Source organism: Brachyhypopomus gauderio, chromosome 6 (genome assembly GCF_052324685.1).
Source record: "Brachyhypopomus gauderio isolate BG-103 chromosome 6, BGAUD_0.2, whole genome shotgun sequence".
Classification (NCBI taxonomy): Eukaryota; Metazoa; Chordata; class Actinopteri; order Gymnotiformes; family Hypopomidae; genus Brachyhypopomus; species Brachyhypopomus gauderio.
Window position 1 is genome coordinate 15249423 of NC_135216.1, and position 10557 is coordinate 15259979.

The 10557-nt window shown below is 44.2% G+C and overlaps 3 protein-coding genes across 3 annotated transcripts; 2 read left to right on the top strand and 1 right to left on the bottom strand.

The window, feature by feature from the left end:
* Positions 1-253: 253 nt before the first annotated feature.
* utp23 (UTP23 small subunit processome component) lies at positions 254-1912 on the top strand. The gene is made up of 3 exons (XM_077009044.1): positions 254-695; positions 811-985; positions 1133-1912. The coding sequence occupies exons 1-3, from the start codon at positions 508-510 to the stop codon at positions 1535-1537; spliced, it is 768 nt and encodes a 255-aa protein (XP_076865159.1). The 5' UTR covers positions 254-507; the 3' UTR covers positions 1538-1912.
* A 1133-nt stretch (positions 1913-3045) lies between these two features.
* LOC143516997 (uncharacterized) lies at positions 3046-7219 on the top strand. Its single transcript, XM_077009046.1, has 2 exons — positions 3046-3412; positions 6428-7219. Exons 1-2 carry the CDS (start codon positions 3254-3256, stop codon positions 6719-6721), a joined length of 453 nt encoding a protein of 150 aa, XP_076865161.1. The 5' UTR covers positions 3046-3253; the 3' UTR covers positions 6722-7219.
* A 102-nt stretch (positions 7220-7321) lies between these two features.
* On the bottom strand, positions 7322-10355 carry aard (alanine and arginine rich domain containing protein). The gene is made up of 2 exons (XM_077009045.1): positions 9723-10355; positions 7322-8815 (listed from the first exon to the last, which is right to left on the bottom strand). Exons 1-2 carry the CDS (start codon positions 9936-9938, stop codon positions 8690-8692), a joined length of 342 nt encoding a protein of 113 aa, XP_076865160.1. The 5' UTR covers positions 9939-10355; the 3' UTR covers positions 7322-8689.
* Positions 10356-10557: the final 202 nt, after the last annotated feature.

Consider the following 10557-nt stretch of genomic DNA (forward strand, 5'->3'; position numbering starts at 1 on the left):
AACGGATGACTTCCGGTCGAGGTACGGTTTCGAAATATGACTGGAAGATTTTGTTACACTGAGTAGTTCCCAAATGCTGTAGAAAAAATGCACCAGTTACAAATACAGTTAAATATAAATTATATGTATACGACATTATAACAACTATAACTTGATATGGTTAACACGTTTTTTGGTATTTTCTTTATTTCAACAACCATGTTTCTATACGGACCAATTTGGTTGTAACTCCGTAAGTACCATGCTTCTTGTTTTCAGCTTCAACAGTAGTTACTTGTTATGTAGCTAGCTGTCCTAGTTAGTTTATCCTGACTCTTTATTTCATGTCTGACGATAATACCAAAGCTGATTTACCTGATAGATCATTAGATTAACACTAGTTTGGTCTATTTTCTTTCGCAGGTTGCTTGATTTGCAGCTACGAATAACAGATTGGTCGCTTGACTTCTCGGGTTTGAGCAATACAGTAGGAAGCTAGATAGCTAACTAGCTACACTTTACGTTCAAATGAAAATAAAACGCCAAAAACACGCCAAGAAAACGATCAGTTTTTACAAGTATAATTTTGGTTTTCGGGAACCATTTCAAATATTGATAGATGGGACATTCTGCCAGGCAGCGTTGAAGAATAAGATCCAAATCAAAGAACAAATGCCCAAGTATTTTATGGGAGAGGTCCAGCTTTGCACCACAAAGTAAGTCAGTGACAGTGGATCTGTTGTCCTGTCTTTGTTGTAGTTCCAAATGTGATAATCTCTCTCCCTCCCTCCTTCGCTCTCTTTTTCTCTTTCCCTCCCTCCCTCCCTCCAGATGCACTATAAAAGAACTTGAAACTCTTTCAAAAGAGTTGTACGGAGCAAAGCTGATCTTGCAGCGATTTCAGATGCGGAAATGTAAACATACCAAGGAGCCCGTGGCAGCATCTCAGTGCTTGTTGTCCTTACTCGGAGAGAGGAATCCACATCACTACTTTGTGGCGACGCAAGTAATTGCAGCTTATTAACAATCATCACTGAAAGGAGCAGTTAAATTCATGCAACAAGCATTCGTGTAAAAGAAAACCCAGGTATTATAATCGTACAAAAGCTTATGAGAATGTAAAGGGCTGCATTTTGTAATCTCCTGTTTTTAGGACAGAGAGTTGACAGCAGCTCTGATGGAGATCCCTGGCGTTCCTCTGATCTACATCGTCCTCAACACCATGGTGCTGGACAAGCCCTCGCCCTGCTCGCTCAAGCACGTGGAGGCCGTGCAGCTGGGCCAGTTGGTGAGCCCGGCTCAGCAGAACAGCATCCAGACCCTGAAAGCCGAGCAGGGCCTCGGCGGGGAGGGGCAGGAGGGGCGGGGCAAAAAGCGCAAGAGAAAACACGGCAACCCGAATCCGCTCAGCTGCCTGAAGAAAAAGAAGAAGCCAATGCCACAACAGCCCAAGAAGACGGAGGGAGAGAAGAGGAGGAGGAGCAGACACCGCAGGCAGGGCGCTGCAGACGCCAGTGTCGCTGGCGTGAGCACAGACACCACCAGTGGTCACTCATGAACCGTGATGTCTGCCTGAGCCCCATACAAAACCTTTGATGTTTAGACTGGATATATATAATATAAAAAAAACATTCTTTTTAAAGAGTTGACAGTTTTTTGGGGAGATAATTTTTAAAAGGACATTGTGAAAACTAGTTATGTCTGTATGCAACGAGTTTTAAAAGGGCAAGTTTGATTTCCTTTTGCAATGGCCAGGTCCTTAAAATTCAAATGTCACCGACCTTCCACAAGGGGGAGCTAAAACGTCCTTCGTGTTTGTTCTCGATTTGCACTAACAGCCTATGCAGTTTGAATGCAAATCACTGTAGTTGCTTTTTCCAGCCTTTTATTGAAAGGATTTGCAGTTAAGAGCAATAAAGCCAGTTTGCTTCCCGATTTGTGTGACTGATTGTGCCGTACAGAAGCAGGTGTTGAACAAACTGTCGTACTTAAGCGAGTCTGCCACCATTAACATTGTGGGTGTGTTCAGATAGACGTGATGGAGATGGAGAGATGGAGCGTGCTGCACATTACAATTTGAGCAACTTTATCTCCCTTTCAAGCGCGGTCAGACATGAATAAGCCAGGCGGCATGTGGAGCTGCTTTCAGCCCTTGCCAGGCTGGTCTGGGTCTTTGCAGGGTGGTACATACCACACTGGATCACACACTGTTCACTGGGGACTTGCCAGATGGCTTGAGATCAGCGCTGGACTCCTTCGGGTTCTGCGTTTCTGTTGCGTCAGATGGGATCGGAGCTCTATCGTTGGATCGATGTCCGTGTTTGAATAATTCAGGTTTAAACGGCCCTAATTGCACCCTGGCTATTTTGGTCCCATGTTAAACTGTTGCTCATTTGAGTGGGTTGCTAGGAGCAGGTCCGATCACTCTATCCAGCTGAAGACTCTGTACAGCGTTTGGCCACAAAGCTACACACAGGCTGCCCTCACAGTGTCACATGGCTTCCTACACAGGCCGGTATTAAAGCATCACATTATCAAGATGAACTCGGAGCACTTTTTTCATCATTTTCCGTTATTTTATAAAGAGAAAAACTAGCCCATATGCAGACTGTAAACCATAGTGCTGCATGGTTCGCATGTGAACTGGAGTGTGTGTGTGTGTGTGTGTGTGTGTGTGTGTGTGTGTGTGTGTGTGTGTGTGTGTGTGTGTGTGTGTGTGGACTCAGTCAGATGTTCTACTTCATCTTCCATCTTTTGTTACTTGATGTGTCTTCAGACTGTGCCAAGGACATTCCTTAGACTGTCCAGTTGTCTTGAGTAGCACTGTGCAGATTACCATGGTAACTTCATGTCCACATGTTTTCATCAAGCGAATAAACTGTGTGTGGGTGGGTGGGTGTGTGTGTGGGTAAGTGGGCGGGTAAATGTGTTGATGGGTGGAAGTTGTGTGCCTATGTGGGTAATTGCGTGGTTGGATGTGGGTGTGAGAGGCTGTGTGGGTGGGTGTGCAAATAAAGCATGTTATATGGTAAACTAGAACGTCACTGGGTCTCACAATAGAGCTGACGTCCCTCTTTCTACGTCACACACTCGCACAAACACACATTACTGGCAACTTCTAATACTCTGGAGAGAGAAGGGGCTCCACAGTCTCCATCCTAGTGCTCACCAGCCAGAGTTCAGTAGTGTGGCGAAGCTGTCACTTTGGAAGACAAAGCTGTTCTTATTAGCTGCTCAGATAGCAATAGCCAAGACCTTCTTCGGTCCAAACAGCATGGAAGCAGTCCTGACCAGACTGAGAGATTTCTCGTGCAGGGACGCCACCTTCGATGAGCGGGATGAGCCGGCAGCAGAGACGTGCCGGGTGGCGTGTCCCAGGCGCGGTGGACGTGTGGACATCCAGAGTGCCTTGGCTTGGCTCCGGCGTGAGCTGGTAAGAGCTGATGAGGAGCATTCAGACTGTTCTTCCTCATTTAAAACAACAGACTTTCTGTTTATTCTGCCATTCTGAGTGAGAGTAGCAGGTTACTGATGTGCTGGTTTTGTCCTGTTCCATATTTTTGCTTTTTATACAGAAATGTTTTTATTTATTAGAGTTCTTATCTTTTCATGTGTAAATTTAGTGTTCAGCTTATCATCTGATCTTGCCAGAATCATTTTCAGACAGATAAACTTTTAAGTCACTTATTCAATTTTTATAATGTGTACGAATATACAATTAAGATACAGGACTTTTTCCAGCCCAGACGTCATGGGTGGTACCTTCACTGGCCAGCGTTTGGAGCACTGGTCTCCAGAACCGTGGGGGGTCGCGCTAGAACCCAGCATGAGATCAGTGAGGTCTAACAACAGCAGAGGTTATTCTGCTTGTTGAAGAGTTTACTGCCAAACAGTAAAATGTTACTGCGTCTTGTCACCTGACATGCAGAGGTCACCACTACAATGTCCTCCGCCCTGCGTTCCCATGGGCTGAATGGGGAGCGACCCCATTGTCAGTGACACATATATCACTCCCCACTTCCAGGTTTCATCCTCACGCTCAGCTCCCTCGCACACGAGGGTTTCAGATGTCACCTCCACAGATAAATTAGAAGAGGGAAGAACAGAAACACAAACAGATGCTTGAGAAGATGCTATTGGAAGCAGCGTTTTCTTTTCTCTCGTTACTGACACTCAGGTCACTGTTACTAAAGCCCACGAGCAACATTCCCATGGGATCAGCACAGAGGTTCTCAGTTGTCGCTTCATCCTCACTCTTCACTCCTCATCCTCACTGTTAAATGACACGAGGCTCGGATTTCCTCAACACCATGAGTAGGACAGGTGAACAGAGGCGTGGTGAAAGGGTTTACAATGTTTTCACTTCTCAACTGTGACTGCCAAGTGGCCCGTATTCATTTCATTTCTGTACTTTCACACTTGCAGACCAGATGTAGCTAAAAAATCTCACCACTTACAGAATAATACATAGTTTTATTTACCTAATTTACAGTGTTGTATTTTAGTACAATTTAGTTTTTAAATGTTTCTATATTTTTGTATTTTAGTTTTTCACTCACACATTGTTACATCTAGAACAACTGCCAGTTCCAGTCATGTTACAGAGGTAGATGGGTGTGGTTAAGAGTCTTACCCACGGTCTCATACTGGTGCACTGTGGTGTCTTTACCCATTCAGGGGATTGAGTCTCCCACAGGAAGCCGCATTAATACTGCACTCAATCAACCATAACATAATTTCTTATTATTTCCACAATGAATATATTCATGCCATCGTATATTTACCTTCTTGAAATGATATTGCCAAAAGATGCATTTTGAACCTAAATGGGGACAATTTGTATAAATATCTTGCAGACAAATATTTGACACGCTCTCTGAATTCAGTACTGGTATATGTACCTTTCTTGCTAATATGATATAGTCTAATTGTTCAGTTCAGGAAGGTGTCGATGTGACATTTCACTGAACGGGTCAAGGATCTCTAATGAGACAAAGTGCAGGTTTTTTTTTTCTAACGGGAGACTTTAAATGTGCTGCCAGAAACTCAGAGTGCAAAACATGGTTCCAATAGACCCACCACCACCACCACCATTGATATGTGTCACATCCAATCAAGTCTGATGAGTGGTCCTTCAGAAGTCTGCAAAACAGGAGAAGTGAGATTCATGGATGAGTGAGCATCATTTTCTGTTTCCCATCATAAGAAATTAGTGATGGTTCAGTCTACTGCATCAACTAAGGCAAGAATCTGAAGTACCCTGACCACAGAGACCCTAAACCGCTCTGAGGCTCGAAGAAACTTCAGCACATTTTCTGTACTTTTCTTATATGCTTCCATGTCCACTACCAAAATCCCATCACATTTATAACCAAGGAACTGGAGTAGGGGCGGGAACCCGGGGTTTTGGCGGGAACCCGGGGTTTTGGCGGGAACCCTTTTTGTTCCCCAAATTCCCCAGCTCAGCACTGGGTCGGTCACTGAATGTGTTGGAATTTGGGACATTATTTTCTCACAACCAAGGCAATTAGACGGGGCTGGCTCCTCAGGAAACCCACGGCCGAAGGGATCATTTGCATCTGAAAGAGACACTGTCAGTCTGAAATGGTGTCACCAGGCAGGGTCCTGAGGGAAGGTTCGGTCAGTGCCCTGTGTCTGAAATGTCTCTGCAGTCCAGGTTATAATTATCCAATTATGCTTTAATGTCAGAGTTCGTCTTTTTAAGAAGTTGCTGTGTGTGTGAATCTGCCCGACTTTGTTTTGAACCTCCAGGAAGTGTTGTGACAGTGTGTGAATTGCTGTCAGCTGTATTCTTTAATGGGTGCTCATTACATTGTCTACTTGCAATCTTTTTAACAACCTGAACCTGCAGAAAAGGCAGCATTGTGCAGTACCTCATCTAAGCCATACAGAGATCCAACGATGCTTACATTTTCATTTAAGGTGTTCGATGTCCTGGTCTTTTAGTTGCACTGTGCTGGTAAAATTAACATTTCAAGTCTAAAAAGATTTTGGAAAGTATGAAGGATATGTCTCAGATATGTTTGAGATGCCTAATTATGAGTGAGGAAAACGAAACAGATATCACTCTGGGATTGCTGGGTCTTCTGTTCTTGCAGTCCGGTTTTCTGAAATCCCTGACAGTGACTTCAGAAACACAGAATCCTAGAAACACCTCCCATGGATCCCAATGTCATGCTGTCATAGTGGCTGAAAGGCAAAACGAACAGCATTCCAAGTGTCATTCTAGCCGCACAAATAAATGGAGTTCATGCTGCCATGCTGTATTGTCTTAGTATAGTGGAGGAGACGTATACAGCTGAGGTATTTGCAGTGTGTTTGCTCCACAGAATGAAAATGTATACGTATGAAGTGAATGCACAGCTGATGGATATCTGTCCAAAATGTCCTGTGTCTCAGTGATGGCGTGTCTCCTGTGCTATTGCAGATGGAGATGCGCTCTCAGGACCAGGCCCTGATCAGACAGCTGATGGACCTCCACGCAGGCATCCAGGAGCTGAAGCAGGAGTGTTTTCTTGATGACGGGGAGGAAGAGGAGCGTTGCTGGGACTCAGGGAGCATGATGGGAGGGAGCAGCACCTCCTCCTACTCAGGAGAGGGCAGCGTTTCCCCCTCGATCCACACCCTGTTACCCCCGCTCTACCCCCTGTTCCGCATCAGCGCCCTGCACTTGGCCCTTCGGCCCCCGAGGGCCTCCAACCGCCGCAGCTCCGTGCCGTAACCAGGCGGTGCCCCACCCCGGGCCAATGGGAGCGGAGATCTCACTCGCAACGCTCCATACTGTAGCGTCAGTGTCTGCGCCCTACGGGACACCGCGGTGCGTTACGTGTGGCCAGTATGAGGGCGGCGTGACTGCTTTAGTAGGAGCTGATCGTTACACGTAGAGTAGCTGGTGCAGTGACTCCATCACTCACACTGATCTCAGTTTGACACTGACAAGGTCTCCTCACATAGGCTGCTGTTCTCCGTCGTGTAACAGTCATTTTACTGACAAACTTTGTTTCGCTAAAGCACTTTGTAGATGAATGTGTGTGGACACACATTTGAAAGTTTTACCTCACAGTAGTGTTAGTGCTGTCTTTTTATTTGTGTTTATGTTTGCATATGATTTATATGTGCATATTGTGTGATTCATTTGCCTTTTACAGATGAACACTGTCTTAGCAATTAACCACTCAACACAGTGTTGAACTATATAAAAGTCTTTATCAAAACGCCACTCAACGCGCTTCACTGAAACTCAAACTTTATGGCAGTGCCTAGTGCCTAGGCACTGAACAGTTAATGCCATGAACAGTCTGTGGAACTGTTCATGGCATTAAAGCTGTTACCAGCTAGCATTCAAATAATTGCTCTTTTTATCATTAAAAATAACAACAGTATCCAAAATTGCACAATAACAATAATAATAACACAAATCAAAGCACATATATTTATTGAGAAGCAATCAGAGACTGTTAATATAAATGGTACTAGAATCCCAGGGTCTAAATTATTATTACCAACAGATAGAATCACAAAGCAACTTTAAGTAGTCCAGGTCTGTATATATATATGTATATATACAGTCAATGGTCTGGACCCCTGATGGGTAGGACAAAAGTGACTGCAGCAAAGACAAATGTATTGAGACAGTGTGAGGACAAAGCCAGGAGAGGAGACTCATTAAGGAAACGTGTCCTCTTCTGATTTCCTCTGTATGGTGTTTGCACGCAGTTCTTGTACGTAAAGAATTGCCGGTTAACAAGTCGTTTGGAAATCGTGCGAAATGAACTGATTCTGTTGAGCATAATATGAAAATGAGCAGCTGAGAAAGAATCTCAGTTCAGGCATAAAACGGCTGATTCATAAAAAAAAAAACAGCAACCATTTGAGTGGGAAACATTCAAATGCTCAAACTAATCAAAAAGGAGGTACAAGAAAAAACTTTAAGTTTAAACTTTCAGTAAAAATTGTGCATTTAGGTAACATACACAAAACAAAACATTAGGCGAAATGAATAGAAATTTTTTTATTCAGTAATACTGATATACAAAATAGCATGCTTTAGTATTATTAATAGCATACTTGAGAATGATTAATAGCATACTTGAGAATGATTAATAGCATGCTTTAGTATTATTAATAGCATATTGTTAATAGCATGTTGTTTCCTGCTTTAAAGTCATCACACTAGCGACTCAGCTGTACTGTACAACATTCATAAAGGTTTGGAGGGTTTGTTAGTTTTTGTTCAAATAATCATTTGAACTGACATTCAGAAATTACTGTGTCCTTAAAGGTTACCTAGTGGCCTTAAAGATGCCTAGCTCTGTGTGTGTGTGTGTATGTGTATGTGTGTGTGTGTGTGTGTGTGTGTGTGTGTGTGTGTGTGTGTGTGTGTGTGTAAACACTGCTCTAACACTGCCAATCGAGAGTGCAAACCTGTGATCAGGATGAAGCTACTCAGGATGATGTTGAGTATTCAACATAAAGTCTGCCACATTTCTCACAAGTTAAAAATTAAAAAGCTGTTGGTTTCTTTTTCTTTTTGCACATGAGACAACACCGTATTGTGTAAAAAAGTACACTTTTTGAAGAAAAAAAAGTTTTGGCATCATGAATTTGAGCAACCTTGCCTCACTCCCATCAGAAAAGCTGATTGAAGGTTGTGGTGTCTTGTGTGCCAGTCAGAGCTGGTCAGGGCTGGTCAGGGCTGGTCACGGCCGTTGGGGTCCAGAAGAAGAGGGCTGGTCTCCCGCCGTAGTCTCTGAATCTCGGTGTTGAGAGCCAGTAGAGTGTGTGCCAGCTGCCTGTCTTGGGTGCGCATCTCCAGCTGTGTGTTAATGACAGACCTCCAGATGAGCATTCAGACAGGCCAGTATCTACACACCACTGCTACACTCTCACACTCTCAAACTCTCACACTCTCACTAAGCTCCACTGCTACACTCTCACTCTCACTATACTCACTACTACACTACAGTGTTACTACATTGTTAAAACACTGCTGAATTGAATAAAGGAAGGGCCACTTGTTTGTGTTTCTCCTTTTGCTGGACTGAAGGAATGTTCAGAGTTGGACTGGATCTTTTGTGTCTGTCCTTCAACCATAATGCAGCATGTTGGCAGTAAAAACTTCACAAAAGTTCACTGAGCCATATCAATAAACACGTATTGTAATAAACCTATTTACTAAGAGAATGTCATACATTTTCAATATAATAGAAATAAAATATTAATGATCAATATTATATTAGGATTAGACCTTAACAACAAGTAGCATAAATATTGTGTAATCATATATAATAAAAAATATTTGTTTTGCATTTTTATTGTCCTTTTCATAAAATATAGAACTTTTTGACAATAATCTTACACTATAACGCTATACTTGGTCTTTAGCACCAAGCACAGAACAGAATGAAAAAATCATTGAATAAGTATATAAAACATAAATAAATATGAATTAAATAAATCGAATAAGTCTTTGACAAGGTGGTATTGGAAATGTCGCTATTTGCCCTGGAGGCTCAGTGTTCATCCTCTATGCTTCATCTACCCTGGCAGCCCAACAGCCACTGTAGTTCTTCCACACGGTCTCCAGTCCTGAACTCCAGGCACTTTTTGGAGCAGACAGAAAACACACTCCTCGTGCAGACCACTCGTTAACTTGCTGACTTACAAAAGCAAATGTGGAGAACCACGCAGCTGTACTGGGACTCCCCGGTTCCCACACTCACCAGTTCAGACCGTAACCAGCTGATGGCTCCGTCTATCTTTGCTCTGCGCAGCTCTTCATTGACTTGGAAACTCCTGCCGACGCTGGCGGGAACCGGAGTGCATCCCGAGGACCCTCTGGGCTCTGCCGTGGTCCTGAAGGCATGGAGCAGCTTGTTTTTAATGTTCTCCAGAACCATAATGGACACGGCGTCTTCATACTGGGTCTCTGGGTTCATTGTGACATCCAGGGGAAGGTGAAGAGTGAAGGAGTGTGTGTGTGAGAGAGCTCTGTTCTCACTAACAGCCCTCCTCGGGGGACGGACGGAGCTCACGCTCCTCGCACACACACATCTTTGGTCCGACGTCTGTCATTAAGCTCTCACCACCTCCAACGTCTCCCTGGTTTCTTATACCCACTCCATCTTTTTTACCATGGTCCTCTTTTCTAACTCCTCTCCCCTCTTTTTTTCGGCGTATTCACCAAAACACGGCGGATCAGCCGATGATGAGCAGCGAGTAAGACTCTCCCGTGTCCCGCCACGCTGGGACTGGGGCTTGCTTTGTCACTGTTACTATGGAGAACCAGCCCCCCCCCCTCTGTAACCCCAGTAAGAATGAAGGGACAAAGACCATTGTTTCACCCAAAAGAAGTGGAAGGTGCAGGGGGGGAGGCTTCCTCTCTCTCACACACACTCACACACACTCTCCCCCACGACACGGCCATTCATCCTTTGTGTGAGGAGCGGGCTGTGAGAGAGATCTCAGTCAAGTCTTTGTGATGTAGTACAGTGTCCCGACAGCTACTTCTCTCCTGACCTTTAGGGTTTACAGCCAGGAGGCCCTTCTCATCAATCC

Bases quoted from the DNA above. Each gene is read 5' to 3' on its own strand.
- utp23 (XM_077009044.1), top strand. From the start codon at position 508: ATGAAAATAAAACGCCAAAAACACGCCAAGAAAACGATCAGTTTTTAC. The intron at 696-810 runs GTAAGTCAGTGA...CCCTCCCTCCAG, and splicing joins GTCCAGCTTTGCACCACAAA to ATGCACTATAAAAGAACTTG. The intron at 986-1,132 runs GTAATTGCAGCT...TCCTGTTTTTAG, and splicing joins ACTACTTTGTGGCGACGCAA to GACAGAGAGTTGACAGCAGC.
- LOC143516997 (XM_077009046.1), top strand. From the start codon at position 3,254: ATGGAAGCAGTCCTGACCAGACTGAGAGATTTCTCGTGCAGGGACGCC. The intron at 3,413-6,427 runs GTAAGAGCTGAT...GTGCTATTGCAG, and splicing joins CTTGGCTCCGGCGTGAGCTG to ATGGAGATGCGCTCTCAGGA.
- aard (XM_077009045.1), bottom strand. From the start codon at position 9,938: ATGAACCCAGAGACCCAGTATGAAGACGCCGTGTCCATTATGGTTCTG. The intron at 8,816-9,722 runs GTGAGTGTGGGA...ATTAACACACAG, and splicing joins GCTGGTTACGGTCTGAACTG to CTGGAGATGCGCACCCAAGA.